Genomic DNA, 22,978 nt, shown 5'->3' with positions numbered 1-22,978 from the left:
TCCTTTCTTAGAAGCCTTTCTGTGACTCCCAAGCTCCGAGCTGTGTGTGCATGTGTATGCTTTAAGTGTTAGCTATATATAAATTCGTTTGATCTTTACAGTGTGTGGAGCAAGCACTATTATTCTCCTTTTACAGGTGAAGAAACAGAAACAGACCAACTTGCCTAACATTACCTACCCAGAAATATTGGTATGAATAAAGTATGGACTTCAGTTAATTAAAAAACAATTTATAAATGAAAATGATATATGTTTCTAAATAAATTGTTTGATAAATACCTATTGAGCCTATTAAGGGCCTGGGACATAAATAGAAAAACCTAAGTGTCCTAAGCTCGAAAACAGTGATTCTTGGAAAAACCAGTAACTATGATATAAAGAAGTTAAGATTGTATCTCTTGGTGGCAGTTAGAAAGCCTTGGGGTGGAGGAATCTAGCAAATGAACCCATGAGTTAATGAAGGAAACAGAAGGAGCCCTCAACCCAGATCAGGAACCCTCCTCCTTCCACGTCACCCCACCTCACCTTTTCTCCTCCTACATGTTTGCCCGCGGCTATCCAATAGGAGGTAGGCTCTATGGTCCTATTGTGCGCGTGCGCATCATTAATTCGACGATCCTTCCCATCGACGCTTTCAGGAGCAACTTCTTCAGCCTGGTCACTGCCAGCGTCTACGCTACCCCTGCGGCCGTCGCCGCCGCCATTTTGACGGCGCAAAGAGTGAGAGGGTCTGGGACGGCTGGAGGCGGCGGCGGGACTGGTACGGATGGTTTCCACCCGCTTTAGCCCCTCCAGATTCGCCGTCTTCTTGGTGCCACGGCATTCGGTATTGCCCCTATTCCGACAGGGTCCCTGTCGGTGTCCCTAGTCCTGTCACTCCGTCTGCAGGCTGTTTTCGCTTCCTCACCGTCAGCTCCGTTCGAACCCTTTTTTGGAGCTGTGGTCAGACCCCCCCCCCCACCCCGGTCTGTTAAAATGCCCGCTTCGACCCTCGGAACTCTGTCTAAGCCTTCGGCTCCTCGTTCCCCGCCCTCATCTGGTCCGAGTTGCTTGCTGGAGCGGGGGCTGAGGGATGGGGGCCCAAACCGGGAGGGCTGGGTACTGCACGGCCTCCTCTGGGCAGGGATCTGTGCCCTGTAGGGACTGGAGGCCAATTCTGGCCTTCTTGGATTTTAGGGGGAGCTTGGACTTTGGTCGTGGTGGAGCAACAATGGTAGAAGATAGTGGACGTTCCCCAAGTTGTGTGTTACTACAGCTTAATCGCACACTGGCCTGTTTTGTTTTGTACGTTCTCAGGAAGAACTTTACGAAAGGGAAGATAATTTGCGTCTGCTGTCCCCGCTGGAAATGGCCACTGTGAGTAAATTAGTATTTTAAGCAGTGTAGTGGTTTGGGTACTTGTTAGAAAATGGAGGGACGGGTTTAATTATGATAACATCGGTGGCATGTTTCTTGTGCGTAGACGTAGTTGTATGAAAAATGTCAGGGGAAGCAAGGGGCGTGAAATTATGTTGGTACGCTTCGAAGGTAGTTTGGAACACAAAGGTTTTCTACAACACGCGTGTACTTGTTTCTACAAATTCGTTTTTGGAAATAAATTCAGTGCCAACATCCTTTCAATATTTTTTAAAAGACCTTTTGAGTAAATATTTAGAGTTTATTTTTAAACTATTTTTTCTTTTGTTAGCGAAACTGAAGGTTTTGTAACCGCTTCAGTCAAGCGAGTAACCTTCCAAATCGTACAAAATGAGAGCAAGAGATACGATTCTCATAGACCAGAAATATTGATTGCAAGTCTCCAGTTTAGACTCATGCTACTGTAAGGACTTGATATAGTAGGGGACAGTAGAAGTACATGAAATAGCTACAATAAAGGTGTAAAGTAATTATTTCTTAAAATCTACACAAAAGTACATCCAGATTCAAAGCTTTGTGAAGAGGAGAAACAAGGGGTTTGGGATCACTTAATCAGAGAACATTTAATCTGAGTTTTTAAAGATGGTAGGAGTTAGATAATGGAGGACTTGAATGGAAGAATCTGATATATTCAGAGACATCCTCCCTTTCAAAAACCAAAAAGTCATTTCTGCATTCTGCAATGTGAGATATATGAAAGAGATTAGAGGGAAATAAGGTTGTATTGTGGAGTTGGAATTGAGTAGTAGCTTGAATGTCACACTCAGTATTTAGATCTGATTCTTTACATTGTGATCGTTTAATCAAAGCTGTGTTAGGAGGATTAATATGGCAACAATTAGTCAGGATAATATTCGTGTAATTGAACATGATATGTTAAGAGTCTAATGATGTGACTGTAGGGTCAATTCATAAAAGTAGACCACTAGTTTTGGACCCCATTTTAACATGAATTTTTACTTAGCCAGACCCCCAGAAAGGGAATGTTGTAATAGAAGCATGGGAACTCTCAGAGTAACTAGAATAGAATACTCATGTTCAACCTGGCTTTATTTTTATTTAAATGAATTAGATCATCAGGGTGAGTATTTTGAAAGATGCTTTCACAAATCTTTTATTGTTAGAAAGAAGTTCATACAAAATAAATCTTAATATTCAAATATACTTTAAAATCTTGTGTTTATATGCATTGGAAATACTGAATGTCAGTTAGGAAATATGCAAGTATGTGTGTCTTCACCTATTTAATTAGCATACATAGCAAGAGTCATGAATGTCCACGCTTCAGAAGCTGGACAGGTAAATCAAGATGCCTCAGTGGGAACTTTGGCAAACTGAAATTCTCATTTCTGATATAACAGGAGTAGCCTTTCCTTAGCTACGGTGATTTATTGCTAACTAATGCCATTTGGGAATATGAATAGTGCTGCCAGCTCTTCTGAGATTTCAAGAATAGCCAAAAATCTGGACTTTTTGTGTGAAATCTGTAATTTCTCAATGTTTAGACCCAATTCAGATTTTTTTTTTATATAATATTGTGGACTACACAAAAATGTCTGTAGCTGGATATGAATGAATTTCCTTGATGGATATAGATGAATTTCCTAGATAACTAGTTCTAAGTCTTTGGTATAGATCCTGTATTCTACTCACATGACCAAAAGCAGGACTTAATCCTAAAGTAGTGTCTAAAAGACAGTTTCTCTGTTTACACTAATAAAGATTTTAAAATTATATTTGATAACCTGTCATCTTCCCAAGTCTAGAATCCTAGGTTTGAAGTAGTCATATATAAAATTGTACTTATCCTCATACTAAAATAAACTGGCTATACTAATTTTTGAATTATTTATTGGCTGTCATATTTAGTTATATTTACCAGCTGACCCAATGTCATAAAATCTGCCAAGTAACGAATTTGAGGATCCTGTAGGTTAAAAGGGAAACTTGAAACACATTAACACTGTCATCAGTTATTCCTTTCAGTGGACAAATTAGATACTGGCTTCTTTTGCCATTAAAATGAAATATAAATAAAGTAACTTGATTCGGTTTTCTTAGGTTGGCAACAAAACTCACATTTTATTATAACTTTCGTTAAACCATCAAGGAAAAAAAATCTAAAAGTGGCCTTGGCATTCACGGACTAAAATAATTCTTAATAATATTGGGAAGTTTTTAAAATAATTTGGATAATATTTCTTTTCCTTTTTGCTTGTGAAGCAATTTATTACCAAAAATAATATTTTGATAATCATACTTTAATTTTAATGGCATATGGAAGTATTTTGTGCAGATTAGTAAAACAGTGCATGTAAAGCACTTAGCACAGAACCTAGCCCACAGTAACTAACATCTGTTGAGTATTTGTTATTTAATATTGCCCCTTTCAGATAATCTCCTATTGAGCCTGTTACTATTTTGAGGACTTGCCCAAAATACTTCCGGAGTTTAAAATTTTATATTGCCTTTAGATCCTGAGCCATATTCTGTTAAATGTAAATGTCTTCATTTGTAAATGCAAATTTAAATTATAGAAACACCCAAAAGTCTAAGTTTGTCTAGGTTAAAATGTAATAATTATCACATTTATCTCTTTGAGCATGTTGGGTCCTGACCCAAGGAAGGATGCTTAAATTTTCGGGTGGCCATTTTCTGGAGACAGACCTTGTACTTCAGAGATACGTAAAGAGGGTTCTGTTTATCCAGGTCTTGAAGATAGAGTTGAAATTTGCTAGACCTAGAAGGAGAGGGAAAAGGACATTTTAGTGGAAGAAATCTTATGGCAGTATAAAAGAAGGCAGAGAAATGTGGGAAATGTTGCAGGTATTTTTATGTGACTAAAAAATTGAAAAGGAAAAGGTGGTAAAGTTAGTAAGAAATGCCAGAGAGGTAGAAAAACAAGTTAGAATATTCTCTCTTACTTACGATAAAAGTCGGAGCACATGGGTTGGAATTCAGACTACTTTGTGAAAGGGAAAAAGAATGATGCTAAAGTATCAAATGGCTAGACTAATTCAACATCATGGTACCTAATTTTCATACCACACCAATCCCCATTCTCTAATCCCACTCCAGTCCATCCTGCCCTAAGTGGTACATTCCTAAAACATTCTGCCCCTCTATTCTTCCCTGCCTCCAGATTAAAATTCTGATTTGTTGTCTTGTAACAAGACTTGTACTGTGTCAGATGTAAAGCCTTTTATAATTGCCCACAATTTAACTTCTAAGTCTGTTTTTTACTGCACTCCCTTAAATATCTAACCTCACTGAATTTATCACCTTTTGAATATACCTTTTATGACTGTACGTTTGTTCCAGAAAGTCACTCACTGAAATGCCCCATTTCTCTTCAAATTTCTGCTATTTCTTCAAAACCTAGTATATTCTCTATGAAACTTTTTCCTCCTCTCTCAAGGATCTCTTAATTGTTTAAATCCTTTAATAGCATTTTACAGTATTTGTTCTTACATATTTTCTACTGAATTAAGAGTTGGCATTTTTGTTTTTTAACGTGAAGGAGCAGATAAGTAAATATTTTAGGCTTTCTGTACCATATAGTCTCTGTGCAATTACTTAACTCTGCCATTATGGCATGAAAGCAGCCACAGTACATAAATAAATAGGTATGGCAATGTTAGAATAAAACTTTTATCTACTAAAATAGCAGGGTATATTCAACTATATTTTGCCAACTCCTGCATTCTGATGTGGGGCAGTCAGTTAAGCATCAGACTCTTGGTTACCACTCAGGTTATGATCTCAGGGTCTTGAGATCAAGCCCTGCATCCAGCTATGTGTGGGGAGTCTGCTGGAGAGTCATTCTTTCCCTTTATACCTCCCCCTGTGTGTTTCTGTGTGTGTGTGTGTGTGTGTTTGTGCCCACGTTCTCTCTCAAAAAAAAAAATCTTTAAAAAATAATAAAAGAATGAATTATATCTGACCCAAGTATTTTGCTAGATGTTTATATGTGAAGGACATTTACACAGTCACCTGTTGTAACTGACCTCAGAGTCCAGGAAATGAACAAAGGAGCAAAAAATTCAGCACAAAGCCATGTACTAAAGGTGTTGAAGTTTCCTTAATAATAGAAAAATTTGGGGCGCCTGGGTGGCTCAGTGGGTTAAAGCCTCTGCCTTCAGCTCAGGTCATGATCTCAGGGTCCTGGGATCAAGCCCCACATCAGGTTCTCTGCTCAGTGGGGAGCCTGCTTTCTCCTCTCTCTCTCTCTCTGCCTGCCTCTCTGCTTACTTGTGATCTCTCTCTGTCAAATAAATAAATAAAACCTTTAAAAAAAATAATAGAAAAATTTATTTATACTACCTTTATAGTGTTGTTCCAAATAGGGCAAGTTTTAGAGGTTCCTGTTCTCTTTTGTGTGGCACTCTTGATTCTAGCCTTTATTGGAAAGGCTGTATACTTTTACACAAAGTAAATTATTGTTTGTTTTGTTTTGTTTTTAAAATTATATACAGAATGCTTGTTGTATGGTAGTTGCTAAATAATAGAGTTAAGACTTGTTTTGAAAGATACATTGCAGAGTGAGGATTTGCCAAAGATTGTCTATGTAAGTATAACACTTATATCCAGAACAAATAATGTTAATTTTTGTGTTATTCTTAGGTGCTCTGTAATAGAGCCAGACTGGTTTCCTATCTCCCAGGATTTTGCTCTTTAGTTAAAAGGGTTGTCAGTCCCAAAGCCTTTTCAACTGCAGGATCTTCAGGTTCTGATGAGTCTCATGTGGCCCCTGCACCTCCAGATATATGTAAGTAAACGTTATTATGATTTACTTGTTGCAAAACACCCACCTCTCTTCTAGCGACTACCAGTTTATTCTCTGTATTAAAGACTGTTTTTGTTTGTCCTCTTTTTCTTTTTTTCCTAAACTCTATATGAATTTAATCTTTTGGTATTTGTCTTTCTCTGACTAAATCATTTCATTTACTATTATACCCTATACATTCATCCATGTTACTACACATAGCAAGATTTCAATATTTTTTATGGCTGAGTAATACTCCATTGTGTATATATATATCACATCTTTATCCATTCATCTGTGGATGGATATTTGGATTACTTCCATATCTTGACTATTCTAAATTATGCTATGTTAAATACAGGGGTGTGTATATCTTTTTGTGTGTGTTTTCATTTTCTTTAAGTAAATACCCAGTATTGCAATTATTGGATCATTTGCTAACTTTGTCTTTTAATTTTTTAAGAAATCTCATACTGTTTTGCACAGTGTTTGCACAGTTTGCATTCCCACGAACAGTACACAAGAGTTTCTTTTTCACCAGGTCTTTGCCAACATTTGTTATTTCTTGTATTTGTTTTAGCTATTCTGACAGGTATAAGGTGATAATTTCATTGTGGTTTTGATTTCCCTTTCCTTGATTATTAGTGATATGGAGCATTTTTTCATGTGCCCACCAACTATATGTCTTCCTTAGAGATATGTTTGCTGATGCCCTCTGCCCATCTTTTCAATAGGTTTCTGGTTTGGTTTGGTGTTGAGTTGTTTAAGTTCTTTATCTATTTTGGATATTAACCCCTTATCAGATATAGCATTTGCAAATATATTTTCCCATTCAGTAGGTTGCGTTTTTGTTGTTGTTGATTGTTTCCTTGACTGTCCAAAGACGTTTTATTTCAGTATAGTCTCAGTAGTTTAATTTTGCTTTTCTTTCTCTTGCAGAGAACAAATATTATCTGGAAAAATGTTTCCATAGCCTGTGTCCAGGAAATTACTGGCTGTGTTACTGAAGCATATATAGTTGACTGTGTTACATTAGTTTCAAGTGTACAACATAGTAATTCATTAATTTTATACATTACACAGTGCTTACCATGATAAGTGTAGTTACATGTGTTACTATACAACTTTATTGCAGTGTCACTAACTATATTCCCTGTGCTGTACTTTTAATCCCCATTACATACTTATTTTATAACTGAAAGTTTGTACCATTTAATCAACATCACTATTTGGCTGTCTCCCAATGTCCCTTCCCTCTGGCAGCTACCAGTTTGATCTGTATCTATTAATATCTTCTGACTTTTGCTTATTTCTTTGGTCGTTTGTTATATTCCACATATAAGTGAAATCACTTAGTGTTTGTTCTTCTCTGACATATTTCTCTGATCATAATATCTTCCAGGTCCATCTATGTTGCTGCAAAGAGCAAGATTTCATTCTTTCTTTATGGCTGAGTAGTATTCCATTGTGTGTGTCTATACAGTGCACAGACATATTCTTTATTCATCATCTGTCAGTAAACAGGTTGCTTCCATATCTTGGCCATTGTAAATAATGGTGCAGTAAACATAGAGCTACATATATCTTTTGAATTACCATGACTATTTTTGTTGGGTAAATACCTAACAATGGAATTTCTGGAATGTCTGGTATTTCTTTTCAATTTTTTGAAGAATTCCCAAACTGTTTTCCCCGGTGGTTCCACCAGTTTACATTCCCAACCAACAGAGTGCAAGGGTTCCCTTTTCTCAATATACTCTACAATGCTTTACTGATTTTAATTTTAATTCTAGAAATGCTAACTGGTGTGAGAATGCTGTAGTATGAATTTACTAATATCAGACTTACAGAATGCTTGTCTTGTGATTTTTGTAATGATTTTCAATTTTCTCCAAAAGTAAGATATCTCATAATGAGAAACTTCTAAAAAGGTCTTCGTTTTCACAGACTCACACATGCACACACAAAAGCAGAGGTGTAAAACTAAATAGCGTTAAAACAACACCAAAAATGAAGTTGTACACTATATATGTGTGATTCTAATTACTCACCAATTGAGAAATGAAGAGTGAGATAGGAGATATTATTATATATTTTAGGGAGAATTATCAGAAGTAGCTCCACTCATGACATAAAGCACTCTGGAGCCCTCCTTTGTGTTACATGTTGTACTCAGAGGGAGAAGAGTGTTTGGGTCAGGAAAAATGATCTGGAGGTAGTGATGATTGTGAATACAAATCTACCTGACAGACAAGGTAGAGAAGCATTCCAGGTAAAGGACAGCAGAAATGCCAAGGGAAAGCTTTAAGATAAGACTAATTATATTGGGACTGCTGCCATGCAGGGTGGCCTGAAGGCTGTTAGAAGATGAACTGAAAGGTAGGCAGGAGGCCGATGATGACAGAGGGCCTTATACACCATGCTGATGACTTTGGATGTCACCATTTAGGGTGATGACTTCTAAAGAAATTCTGTGGGGCTCTGGATATTTTCCTAGAAGGGGAAACTGTGAAGGACAATAAGGGTATAGAAGAGGCTTCTAATGTCCTCCCACTGTTCAACCAATGCTTGCAGTAAGAATTTATATTTTATTTGTTTATGCACTCATGTAAGTATGCAAATAAAAGTTTGCAAGGCTAAAATGATTAAAAAACTACTAGAACCAAAAAGAAACAAAAAACTAGAGGCAAAAGAAAGCTACGCAAGGATTTTGGGTAAGACAAAATCTGGTGTATTTCAGAAAAATTGCACTCAGTCCAGATTAGACTATCCGTCCGCATCCCGAGGTGGCCGTGTTCCAAGTATGTAGTATAGGAATGCTTGTTGTCAACTGGTTCGACCACGTGTCATCTCTCCTAAGTCTGGGAAGATTTCCCTTTCATTGCCTTCCCAGTAGTTATGCATTAGCTCATTAGTGATGAGAGGAGCTTGTGGAGATTTAGCAGGCCCAGGTGAAACGCAGGCCATTATACTCAGAAGGTTGTGGGAGTCACAGGGACAGTTCTGTTTAAGTGTTTACGGGACCCCTGTGTGGGAGTGCCCATTTCTTATGCCTCGTTGTGGTCAGACCCGTTGCTCTTCAGACTCCTGTAAACCCCAGGTTTTATGCTTCTAGTTGAGACAGTGACTGTTTCTCTGTTGCTCTGACTACCCCTTTGCAGACAGACCTTCACTTCCCAGCTTCTTCCTCATCCAGGTAAGCGGTAATTCTTCTATGAACCCCTCAGTCCTGTAATATTGTAGTGTCTTAAGAGACCTGACAGAACCCAGACTGATACAGGTGTGTATGAAGTAATCCACTGGGTGGAGAAGATCATGTTAAAACTCCTATTTCTAGACATACTTTAATCTCTCCATTTTAAAATCATAGCATTTTAGGACAAATGTAATGGTGAAAGAGTAAGCATGACTTAAGGAAGTCAAAGTGCATGTGTTGAGATGTGTGTTCAGTTTGTTTACTGAGAGAGGTATGAAGTTTTCAGAATTTGAGAACCTTGTTAGGATGGCCCTGGAAGAAGGACAAAGCTGTAGACCGAGTGTTCAGTCAGAAGGCTATTGTAGATGTCATCCAGGAAAGAACTGATGAGGTTCTGAAGTGAGGCTGTGGCAGGGGCAGTCGGATTTAAGTAGTACTCAGGAGGTAAAAAAGGGAGCAGCAGATAGATGACCTTTGTGGAGGAAAGAGAAGGACAGCTCAAGATGACTCCTAGGTTTGCAGGTAAGGTGCTTCCATTTGCAGAGCAAGACCTGCCAGTTGCTTTTGTTCATTTTTCCTCTCCTCTAGCTTGGCAGTTTAGAAAAACCACCACCCATCAAAACCAAATAGGGTTCATCTAGGAATGTGAAGGATGGTACAGTATTAGGAAAACTTCCCCCAGCTCTACCGTGCAAAGGCTCTAAGAGAAAACTTGTAGCTACAGCTACCCGTCCACCCAAATTTTGTGCTCTCCTCTCCACTGTATAGAGTTGCTAGCAGAAGTGATGCCCAGATGGGACCATGTGACTCATTCTTGCCAAGGGAAATGTTGAGGGAGTGTTGTGCCAACTCTGGGCCAAAGCTTTTTAAGAAGCCAGAGTGCTTGTTTCACATCCCCTTCCCCTTCTATCTGCAGAATTTAGACAACAGCAAGGCCCTAGATGCGAAAGCAGACACATCTGGAAGAAATCTGGGCCCTTGAATTACATTACGGAGGAGAGCCACCTGCCTTAGTGTTCTGTGCCTGAGAAATAAGCCTTCCACCACATTAGACACCAAAACATGGGTCTGCTTGTTCTTTAAAAATGTTTAGTCTACTTTAAATATTCTGAAGATACTATAGTAGAGTCCCCTTAGCATACAATAACAGCAAATAATCATTGTTGATACAAACTTTTAGAAAACCTGTTACTTAACAGGCTTTCTGGATGTGGAGTCCATGCATAGGATGAATTTGGGTGGAAAAAATTACATTTACCTTTTCACTAACATTCCGCTGAAGTTTAGCATGTCTTTTCATTGTGGATATATGTAACACGTCCAGTGTGATTAGCAGTTGCTGGAACTTGTCGCCAACAGAGAACAGATCTTGTCCTGTCACATTAAAGATGTTCCTTGACTTACGATGGCATTATGTCCAGATAAATCCGTTGAACATAGTTGAACGAGTTGAACATAGCATAAACTGAGAGTGCACTTAATACACCTTACCTGCTGAACTTCATAGCTTAGCCTCACCTACCTTAACTGTCTCTGCACGCTTACATTTTCCCACAGCTGGGCAAAATCATCCTCCCACAAAGCCTGTTGTATAACGAAGTGTTGCGTACGTCATGTGATGGCTTGAATGGTGTGCTGAGAGTGAAACACAGAATGGCTGTATTGGTACAGAGTAGCTGTAAGTGGATCTGTTGTTTGTCCTCAAGATCAAGTGGCCATATGGAAGCTGGGGTTCACTGCTACTGCCCAGCATCATGTGAGAGGATTGAACTGCCTATCCCTAGCACAGGGAAAGCTCCAAATTGAGAATTCGCTGAAGTGTGGTCTCTACTGAATGCGTGTCGCTCTTGAACCATAGTCAAGTTCAAAATCCTAGGGTGAATCATCATTAGTTGGGGACTCTTTAAGGGTTGCCAACATATAAATAACGTTTATACTGTCAATATTTCAGAACTACAGATCTTGTAATACTAAACCTTCATAACAAGCACATATATTCTATCACAACTTCCAAAAATGTTTTGATATATGTATTAAAAATGATAAATCAGATTTTTAATATATGTACTTTATGCATTTAAAAACTTTCTGAAAGGCCCATGGCATGAAAAAAAAAACACCTTGAAATATATTTTTTCAATGTAAAGATGATTATCTAACTTATAACAACAGGGATTCTGCTTCCAAACTTTAAAAGTCTAGTTTGAATACCAGCTAAAATATGATAAAGACACATAGAATTACAACAGATTAAAAGAATCTCATGGTAACTCTAACCATCCAAATATTTTTAAATAATAAAATAATATCAGTAAGAAATCAAACTTTGTGCATATGTCTTTGGACACATGTACATGTCTTTTTTTTTTTAGAGCAACCAGAGCCTTCCAGACCTGTCAAGACTACCATCAATACATTTCTTTCTGATTCATTCATATGATCAATTTGTAAATCGCCAAATTCTGGTTAAGGTATTTATAATATTCTGGATCTTAACTAAACCATGAAAGTATTTGCCTATGTCAAGCAGGATATGAATTATAAATGATAAAGATCTTCCACTATTTAGGAATCATTCTGGGGGTTGCAATATTAAGAATTTTACTTTCATCTACATTTTATTAGTGGGTCTGAAAATGGTGATCTGCTAAAGCCAGAACTCAATGGCATCTGGAAATTGCAGTTTCCAAAGGCAACAGAACATACTCTGAACAGCCTGCCATATATGCTTGTACCATCATGTCTTCCCATTTATGACCTAAAAAAAATCTAAAAATAATCACCCCTGAAATCACTTTAAGGGACATTTAAATCACTTCCCATCATCAACAGCCCTTCCTTCCTGTATATTTTAATACAAAAGCTATTTCCAAAAGTGAGACACTTGGCCAGTAATTTTCATAAGGAAATGCAATATGAAAGAAGGGAACTTCCATATTTAAAAAAAAAAAAAAACCTGGGTTTTGGATCCTAGCCCATTACTTAAAAACTTTGTGTCCTTAATTTTTATTTTTTTTCCTGAGTTTGATTTCCTCCTCATGAATTGGAGATAGGATCACTTACCCCATACTGTTTTGTGAATGTTAAATGAGATACTTAGGTAAATTTCAGTAGAAAACGTCTGTGCAGAAAACTGTTAATTCTATCCTTTACTGACTTATAAATAGAGTGATCACAATAGGCCTGAACAAAGTGTCCAACCTTCACAATGACCTGGGAAAATCTCCCCAAAGGGAACTATTTTGCCTCAGGTAGGACTTTTTAAGACTTGGCTACACAAACACGGCATCTGTCCCTATAAATATACTTTTCAAATCTGTTTTTCTTAAAGCCAGTGTATGTGTAGATCTTTTTAAATATTTGACGTAGAATTCTGTTGGATCCAGTGTTTGTTTGTTGGGTTTAGAAATACTGCCCGCCTAACTAAAGGAAAACTATTTAAAAGGGCAGTCAACAATTTCTGACAAATGTCTAGGCATGTAATGGCCAAATAAATCTAAAGCAGTGAATTCCATGATTACCTCCATTAACACGCTATCTGTGTATTAACGGCTGGTGGGAGTATTTCGCTTGTTTCTTGTGGATGTCCTGAATTGTGTGTGATGGTATGATATTTTTCTCTCCAGAGTTGCAATTAGAAATATCCTGTCATGCATCCCTTGAAGTGGTTGTATTACATTTTGGGGGAAATCCATTTGGGGAATAACTTTTACTGCTTCTATGTCCACAAAAGTGGACATCTTTAGAGATCAGATAACAATAGCAGCTCAAATTTACAAACCTTCATAGGAATTTTAAGAAATGACTTGTGTATGTAATTTCCTCTAAACCTAACAGTGCTCCCATTAGATGGGTGTTATTACAGACAGAAAGTAACTTGTCCAAGAATGGAAAACTTACAAGCGGCAGAACTAAGATCCACACTCAGGTGTTGTGCAAAGCTTATTTTTTTAAAAGCCATGATGCTACACAGTTCTTTGATTTCCCAATGATGTCTAGATACCTGAACTCAATATTTCATGGCATGATGTTTGGGATTTTCAGAAGCCTAAAGCAGGTTGGAATTTTAAAAATGAGCATGAAAATATCACGAGCCACCTGATTTCCTAGAACCAAATGGAAATGAATATAGTACTTGATCCAAACAGCAGATTACCAGAACTGCAGTGTGAGAGAACAAAAGATAAGCAGACCCTTACTCCTGCAATCTCTGATGAGGAGGTCTGTGGGCACTGTTTCCAATGGGGCTGAAAATCTTTATTGTCTCACTACCAGCTCCATCAGCTCCCCTCCCCTGGAGTACAGAAAATCAGTGGATTACATTCATTCATTCTTTCTTTATTTCTGTAATTTTTATTATGTTAGTCACCATATAGTAACATCATTAGTTTTTGATGTAGTGTTCCAGGATTCATTGTTTATGTATAACACCCAGTGCTCCATGCAGTATGTGCTGTCCTTAATACCCATCACAGGGCCTACCCTCCTCCCCCCACTCCCTCCCCTCTAAAACCCTCAGTTTGTTTCTTGGAGTCCACAGTCTCTCATGGTTTGTCTCCCTTTCTGATATCTCCCCCTTCATTTACCCTTCCTTCTCCTAATGTCCTCCATGCTGTTGCTTATATTCCACAAATAGTGAAACAATGTGTAATTGACTTTCTGTGCTTAACTTATTTCACTCAGCATAATCTTCTCCAGTCTCATCCATGTTGATGCAAAAATTGGGTATTCATCCTTTCTGGTGGTGGCATAATACTCCATAGTATAAATGGACTGTATTTTCTTTATCTATATGTCTGTTGAAGATACACATATAGTGAAAAGAAGGACCATATGCATCCCACTGTTCATAGCAGCATTGTCCACAATAGCCACATAGTGGTTTAAATTCTAATGTCAAATTCAGTCATGGTGACTTTCAGGGATTCAGGTTAGTTGAGTGAGGTACACCTAGCATTCAATTCTGTCTCCTCAGTACTGACCTCTGAGTTCTAGATTCCCATCTCCCCTCCCAGCTGGATGTTCCCATTTGAATATTCACCACCATTTCCTTTTCAACACATAAAAAGTTAAAAGGGCTAAAACCCACAAGGGAGTACTTGCTAATGGGACCATCAGGAGAGGCATTAGATTCTGGGGCCAGATCACTAGTATTCCAGTCCTGTCTGTCCCTCATGATTCTCTGACTGAACACATCCTCTGATCTTAACATCCTCTGAACCTTAGCTTCAGGTTTTCTATCTGTGCAATGGAAATACTACTACCGACGTCTTGGGGTTATTATGAAGGCTAAAGGAATTATTACACATAAAGCCCTTAGACAGGTGCTGGGCATCCAGTAAGCACCATGGAAATGTGGTTGCTATTATTATTATTGTTAATATTATATCATGGATCATCCAGGCTAAAAACTGATGTCATGTTTGGGTTGCTAGATGTTGGGAGGAGGTGGGAGCAAAGCAAGGGAGCAGTCAGCCACCAACTTCTTTTAATTCTCCTTTTGGAAGACTACTCTCATTTTTAACAGCTATTGCCCTAATTCAGGCCTCTCTCACCTTTGATCTTCTCTGTTACAGTAGCAGTCTGCTCATTCTTCTCTCTTATAATTATGCCCTATGCCAGCAGATTTATCTTTTCAAACTTGAGTTTATGGAAGTATTCTACCCAACAGCTTTCAAAGTCTAATGCTATCACAGGTAATGCAAAGTTGTTACTCTAGGACAGAAAATCCTTTCAGTCCAGCCCCAGCTTATTTTGCTAGCCTCCTCTTCCTCCCTTGCGTGTTGAGGATGCTCTAGGCAAAGCAGTGCACTCACAGCCATATGTTCTTCACAGAACATTCCTAGGTCCTGGAGTATTCTTTTCTCACTATTCAAATCCACCCTGCCTCGTGGGCCAGCACGAATTTTGTCTCCTCCAAAGACTAGTCATGTAGTAAGCTCAATGAATTGGAGCAGACTAAAGGGCATCAGTATAAAAATTTGAACTTTATTCAATCAGAGTGCACATATAGTGGGGCTGATTATTTAAAAAGCATGGGGGTTACAAATTTTACAAAACTGTGGAATGATTTTTGTAATTATATAATGACAGCAGGCAGTGACTGTAACTAGCAGAGGGCATACTATAACAATATATCTCACCATATATAACACAATTCTTGAAATTATTGCTCAAGATCAATTTAATAGCACTCAGGATTTCAGTTTTCCCTTTTGATATAATGTGATAGTTGCATTCGTAAGAGATCTTGCTTGCTGGAAAAGAAATGTTAATGGAAAAACCAGGAGTTCTCAGATCATAACATTATTGAATAAGGAATTTCAGTAATAAAGGTGCTTTCTCATAGCCTAATTGAATAATTATAAAGCCTAAATGTTACTGAGTAAATCCAGTGTTTTATTAACATCAGCAATATTGGCCTTTTTCTATTACTTCTAGCACCACCATTAGTCAGAACTTAACATTTCTGTCATCACTGATACGGTAAATGAAGCAGAGCTGCTCAAATAAAGTAAGGGTATTGTGAACAACTTAATGTTGCCTCTCTGAGAAGTGGTAGATTAAGATTGCATTAAAAATAGATGATTATGTGAGGAAAATTAATCTTATAAAAGCTCATTCCATGCTTGAAAATTCTTTTTTACAGAAAAAAAAAATGTTAATTTCAGAACCACCTGGCTGAGTTATTAGAAATTGCCAATTAGAGAAGTAGTTTAGCAAAGACCCAGAAAATGGGAATTCTAGTCTGACCTTGGTCAAATCACTTAAGACTCTAAAATCTTGAGTTTTCTCATCTGAAAAAAAAAAGGTAGGATTAGATGATTTCAGAGACTCGAGATGCATCAATATCTCTCTACCTATTTCCTTTCTTACCTGCAAGGCTATGAATTATTTTATAATGTATGGCTCTGTTACTTACTATGATCTTAAAGTTTAATGAATGTGTCTATTCCCACATACCTTACTTTTCAAAGAATTAGAATATAAATTCTTAAAATAATTACAACTTAAACTTTTCTTTTATGATTCATAGACACTTTGGATCATCAGTGCCTTGTCGCAAACACTGCAGAATAATATTAAAAAAATCCCATCAGTTCATTTTTTCCCATAATCCATAATCATTTTTAATGACCCTAAAACTATATTACTACAGTTCCAAAACCCAGCAGTAACTTTCATTGACTTTCTACTTTCATAATGTTTCAGAGATAAAACCTCTTTTGATGGAAACAGGAGGCAGCAAGTAAGTGCTTAACAACTGGAAATTGGAAACCTGAGACCATACACACATCAGATCTTTTGGCTAAATGAAACATTCCCTGATTACTCCAGGACTCTTTGGTTGTCTTGCTGGTGAGAGTGAATTTGACCACCTATACCTCATTGCTGCCCCTTTCTTTAATTATTAACAGCTAGGAGTCCTTCTTCCTATCATAATTCCAGCCGTGATCAGCCTGCATTAGACAAACTGAACTTTCACAGAAAATCACAATTTTTTAAAAATGGAAAAAAGACCTGTATTGAACAGTTTGACTTACTACACTGGAGATTGATTTTCTATTGTAGGATACTATAATTAGTTCCATAGACCAAATAATAGCATCTGGGTAATAGCATTAGGGACCAACCCACCAACCAAGTCACTACCAATGTATGAAAACCTCTCTGAACAAAATAGTTCAAATTTGAAACTGGCAGGTTTGATAAGAGGACAGAATCAGAAGGCCCAAATTCTTTGCAAAACTCCAAAATGCAAATTTGAGGAATTTCTAGGCAATTAGATGGTGACATCTGTTGATGTATCACTGCATTCCATCATTTGAGACATCTCAGAGCAGAGGGTTGGATAAAGTTGGCAAAATCCCAAGAGCAAAATTAGGGATTCTTTTCCATTTGAGATGTTCACGTGGATACCTTTAAATATGATATTTTAAATTAGATAAACATACCGTGTGTGTATGTGTGCACACGCACATGCCTGTGCCTCTGTGCCTGTTTTGCTCTTCCTTGGGAAGTTTTTGGTTCACAAAGTATTCACAAGCTTGTCCCCCCCCCCAACACACACACAGTGTATATTTGTTTGTATATATGTGAAAGGACCATGATTATTAGGATTAGCTTATTTTGCACTGTGAGATGGAGAAGCATAATGGAAAGGCCAACAGCTAATGGCTGTCCTCAACTTCCAGAGTCTTTAACTTGCTAGTGAAAATAAACCTTAATTTTAAGTGAAAAACAGGATTAATTTGAGAAGCGGGCCAGGAATTGTTAGCCCTAATTAGTCTAGCACATCTTTTTCACTTTATTGCCACACCTCTAATTTGCTTGGAGGAGTTCGCCTTTGTTGCAAACTTCTGTAACAAATTCCCTCAAGCTTTTGGTAGTCTCAATTTTAATATGTGTTTTATCTCCATTGTGGACTTTTTGAACAGTGCTCGGGTTTTCTCCAATATACTGAAACAGTTTATGCCACGTGGAGACTTTATTGTCTTTGAGTCACTGTAGAGCTTTGGGTTTAGGTGCATAAAACAACATACACTGCATGTTGACCTATGTGTGGTCATAAGGGGATATGAATAGAGAGCAGTCTGAAAGCCAAGTGCTCACCCATTTGAGATTAATTGCCTCTTCCAGGTCACTAATTCATACCCCAGTGTCCCAGGAGAGTTCATTTATTTCCCATCAGTGACCACTTGACTCTGCAAAGGTATTTTTAACTCACTGGGGTTAATATAGGACAAATCTTACTACTATAACCTAGTTATAGTAAAAAAAAAAAAAAAAGAAAGAAAAAAGCAATTTCCCTGTCTCTCTCCCAGCTTGTTTACTCTTTGCCAAAACAGAGTCTTCCTTTTGACCATACCAGTGATTTAACTCTAAACAGCTTCAGTCTCTGGTCAATTATGTTAAGATTGTATGAATTAGATATGGAATTCATATTATTTAAAATAGCTTTTTTTTTTTCACTCAAGTATAATTAGCATACAGTGTTCTATTAGTGTCAATGTACAGTATGATGATTCATCAGTTCTCTATTTCTCAGTGCTCCTCCAGATAAGTGTGCCCGTGAACCCTTTGTCTCTTTCACCTAATGGCCCAACAGCCTCCCCTCTGGCAACCAGAGGGGATCTTTGTACTCACAGGTTTGGGGTTTTGTTGTTGTTCAACATGACATGTTCAGTGACTGGATGAAGTCATATGGTAGTTGTCTTTGTCTGACTGACTTCACTTAGGATTATACCATCTAGGTCAATCCGTGCTGTTGCAGATGGGAAGATCTCATTCTGTTTTAGGGCTAAGTAATACTCCATTGTATGTATATACCCCACCTCCTTTTGTCCATCCGTCTGTGGATGGACACTTGGGTTGCTTCTATACCTTGGCTATTATAAATAATGCTACAGTAAATAGAAGGGTATCTGTATCTTTTCAAATTGTGCTTTGGGGTGGTTTTTTGGTGGGAGCCAGGGAGCGGTTAACTCCCCAGTAGTAGAATTATTGGGTCAATTGGTAATTCTTTTTTTATTTTTTGAGGAACATCTATAGTGTTTTCCACAGTGGCCACACCAGTTTGCTTTCCCACCAACAGTGCACGAAAGTTCCTTTTCCTCCACATTCTTGCCAACACTTGTTATTTCTTGTGTTTCTTATTGTAGCCATTCTGATAGGTACATTGTAATATCTCACCGTGATTTTCATTTTACTTTTCCCTGATGACTAGTGATGTGGAGCATCTTTTCATGCATCTATTGCCCATCTGTATGTGTCAGTGGAAAATGTCTGTTCAGGTCCTCTGCCCAGTTTTAATTGGATTCATTTGAAATTTTTTTGGCGTTGAGTTGTATAAGTTTTTTATATGTTTTGGATGTTAACCTTTTATTGGATGTATCACTTGCAAATATCTTCTCCCATTCAGTTCGTTGTCCTTTGGCTTTGTTGATGGTTCGTTTCTCTGTGCAAAACCTTTTTATTTTGGTGTAGTAGCAGTAGTTCATTTGCTTTTGTCTCCCTTGCCTTAGGACATGTATCTAGGAACATGTTTCTACAATGGGTGTTAAAGACATTACTGCCTATGTTTTCTTCTGGGAGTTTTATAGTTTCAGGTCTCACGTTTACGTCTTTAATCCATTTAGAGTTTGTTTCTACGCATGGTATAAGAAAGTGGTCCAGTTTCATTTTTTTGCATGTAGGTGTCCACAAAGGGTGTCCAACAAAGCACCCTTTGTTGAAGATACTGTCTTTTCCCCATTGTATATTCTTTTTTAAAAAAAGATTTGTTGAGAGTTAGAGTGAGAGAGAGAGAGAGCACAAGTGGGCAGCAGAGTACGAGGAAGGTGCAGACTCCCTGCTGATCAGGGAGCCTGAGGGTGGGGCTAAATCCTAGGACCCTGGGATTAGGTCCTGAGTGGAAGGCAGATGCATAATTGACTGAGCCACCCAGGCGCCCCTCCCCATTGTATGTTCTTCCTGTTTTGTCATAGGTTATTTGACCATGTAAGTATGCGTTTAATTCTGTGTTCTCTGTTGCACTGATCGGTGTGTCTTTTCTTTTCGGCCACAGACATACTCTCTTGATTACTATAGCTTTGTAGCATATCTCAAATCTGAGATTGTGCTATCAAGCTTTGCACTTCTTTCTGAAGATTGATTTTTCTATTCAGTTTCTTTTTGGTTCCATAGATATTTTAGGATTATTTTCTTAAGTTCTGTTAAAAATTCTGTTACTGGTTTCATGAGGATTGCGTTAAATTTGTGGATTTTGGTAATAGGGAAATTTTTAAAATATTGGGTCTGCCAATTCATGTACATTATATATCTTTCCATTTACTTAAGATAGTCTCAGTTTCCTTCATCAGTGTTTTAAAGTTTTCAGAATGCAGATCTTCTACCTCCTTGGTTAAGCTTCTTCCTAGGTATTTTATTCTTTTTGGTGCACTTGTAAATGGGATTGTTTTCTTAATTTCTCTTTCCGCTACTTCATTATTAGTGTACAAAAAATGCAACAGATTTCTCTATATTAATTTTCTGTTCTTTTTTTTTTTTTTTTTAATTTTTTATTTTAAAGATTTTATTTATTTACTTGACAGAGAGCCTGGGTGGCTCAGTGGGTTGAGCCGCTGCCTTCGGCTCAGGTCATGATCTTAGAGTCCTGGGATCGAGTTCCGCATCGGGCTCTCTGCTCAGCAGGGAGCCTGCTTCCCTCTCTCTCTCTCTGCCTGCCTCTCTGTCTACTTGTGATTTCTCTCTGTCAAGTAAATAAATAAAATCTTTAAAAAAATAAAAATAAAAATAAATAATTTTCTGTTCTGCAACCTTACTGAATTATCAGGTTAGTACTTTTTTGGTAGAGTCTTTAGGGTTTTCTGAATATTGTATTATGTCAGCTGCAAATACTGAAAATCTTACATCTTCTTCACTAGTTTGGTTACCTCTTATTTCTTTTTCTTACCTGATTGCCCTGGCTATGTCTTCCAGTATAATATTGAAGAATACTGTTGAGAGTGGACATCCTCGTCCTATTTTTGATTTTAGAGAGAAAGCTCTGTTTTTCACCATTGAGAATGAAGATAGCCTTTGTTAGGTTGAGATACGTTCCCTCTGAACCTAGTATATTGAGACTTTTTATTATGAAGAGTGTTATACTCTTTCAGATGCGTTTTTGCATCTGTTCAGATGATCATATGGTTTTTGTTCTTTCTCTTGATGTGATGTATCACTTTGATTTGCATATACTGAATCACACTTGTGTACCTGGAATAAATCTCACTTGATCATTGTGTACAATTTTTTTTTTTAAAGACTGATTTATTTGCAAGAGAGAGAGCATGTAAGCATGGGTAGGAGAGGAAGAGAAAGAATTTTTTTTTTTTTTAAGATTTTATTTTAGAGAACACATGAGCGGTGGGGTGGAGAAGGAGAGGCAGAGGGAGAGAGAAGTAGACTCCTTGCTGAGCAGGAAGCCTTGGGTGGGGCTTGATCCCAGGGACCCAAGATCTTGACCTGAGCGGAAGGCAGACCTTTTTTTTTTTAAATTAACATATAATGTAATATTTGTTTCAGGGGTACAGGTCTGATATATCAGTCTTAATTCACAGCAGTCACCAAAGCGCATACCCTCCCCAATGTCCATCACCCAACCACCCCCTCCCTCTTACCCCCCTGCCCTACAGCAGCTCTGTTTGTTTTCTGAGATTGAGTCTCTTATAGTTTGTCCCCCTCTCTGGTTTCATCTTGTTTCATTTTTCCCTCCCTTCCCCTATGATTCTCTGTCTTGTTTCTCAAATTCCTCATATCAGTGAGATCATATGATAATTGTCTTTCTCTGATTGACTTATTTCGGTGAGCATGATACCCTCTAGTTCCATCCATGGTGATGCAAATGGCAAGATTACGGGGGTTTTGATGACTGCATAGTATTCCATTGTATTTATATACTGCATCTTCTTTATTATCCATTCATCTGTTGGTGCACATCTAGGCTCTTTCTATAGTTGGGCTATTATGGACATTGCTGCTATAAATATTCAGGTGCACATACCCCATTGGATCACTACATTTGTATCTTTGGGGTAAATACCCAGTAGTGCAATTGCTGGGTCATAGGGTAGCTCTATTTTCAACTTTTTGAGGACCTCCATACTCTTCCAGAGTGGATACACCAACTTGTATTCCCATCAACAGTGTAGGAGGGTTCCCCTTTCCCCACATCCTGGCCAACATCTATCATTTCCTAGCTTGTTAATTTTAGCCATTCTGACTGGTGTGAAGTGGTATCTCATTGTGGTTTTGATTTGTATTTCTCTGATCCCAAGTGAGGTTAAACACTTTGTCATGTGTCTGTTGGCCATTTGGATGTCTTCTTTGCAGAAATGTCTGTTCATATCTTCTGCCCATTTCTTTATTGGATTATTCTTTGGATGTTGAGCTTGATGAGTTCTTTATAAATTTTGGATACAATCCTTTGTCTGAAATGTCATTTACAAATATCTTCTCCCATTCTGTCAGTTGTCTTTTGGTTTTGTTGACTGTTTCCTTGGCTATGCAAAAGCTTTTGATCTTGATGAAGTCTCAGTAGTTCATTTTTGCCTTTGCTCCCCTTGACTTTGGCAATGTTTCTAGGAAGAAGTTGCTGCAGCTGAGGTCAAAGAGGTTGCTGTCTGTGTTCTCCATAAGCATGTTGATGGTTTCCTGTCTCATATTGAGGTCTTTCAATCCATTTTGAGTTTGTTTTTGTGTGTGGTGTAAGAAAGTGCTCCAGGTTCATTCTCCTGCATGTGGCTGTCCAATTTTCCCAACAACATTTGTTGAAGATACTGTCTTTTTTCCATTTCCTGCTATTTCGAAGATCAGTTGACCATATAGTTGAGGGTCCATTTCTGGGCACTCTTTCTGTTCCATTGATCTGTGTGTTAGTTTTTATACCAGTACCATATTGTCTTGATGTTTATAGCTTTATAATAGAGCTTGAAGTCTGGAATTGTGATCGAAGGCAGACACTTAACCGACAGAGCCACCCAGGTGCCCCAAGGGAGTAGTTCCTCTCTGTTCCTTCTCTTGCTCTCTTGTCATTTTGGCTTTCTTTAGTGATGTGCAAA

The 22,978-nt window shown here is 37.9% G+C and overlaps 1 protein-coding gene across 2 annotated transcripts in view; it reads left to right on the top strand.

Moving 5' to 3' along the window:
* The first annotated feature begins 678 nt into the window (after positions 1–678).
* The window catches only part of MMADHC (metabolism of cobalamin associated D), a 41,544-nt gene continuing 19,244 nt past the window's right edge, over positions 679–22,978 (top strand). Inside the window, exons 1-3 of one of the 2 annotated variants that reach the window (XM_044242051.1) lie at positions 679–760; positions 1,297–1,356; positions 6,040–6,184. In XM_044242051.1, the coding sequence (XP_044097986.1) occupies positions 1,348–1,356; positions 6,040–6,184 (154 nt within the window). In that variant the 5' untranslated portion in view covers positions 679–760; positions 1,297–1,347. Of the gene's footprint in view, positions 827–1,296; positions 1,357–6,039; positions 6,185–22,978 lie in introns of both variants that reach the window. The other variant, XM_044242050.1, reaches the window with a different exon arrangement.

Source organism: Neovison vison, chromosome 3 (genome assembly GCF_020171115.1).
Source record: "Neovison vison isolate M4711 chromosome 3, ASM_NN_V1, whole genome shotgun sequence".
NCBI lineage: Eukaryota > Metazoa > Chordata > Mammalia > Carnivora > Mustelidae > Neogale > Neogale vison.
The sequence above is the reverse complement of the archived record's forward strand: the minus strand, read 5'-3'. Positions and strand labels throughout refer to the sequence as shown.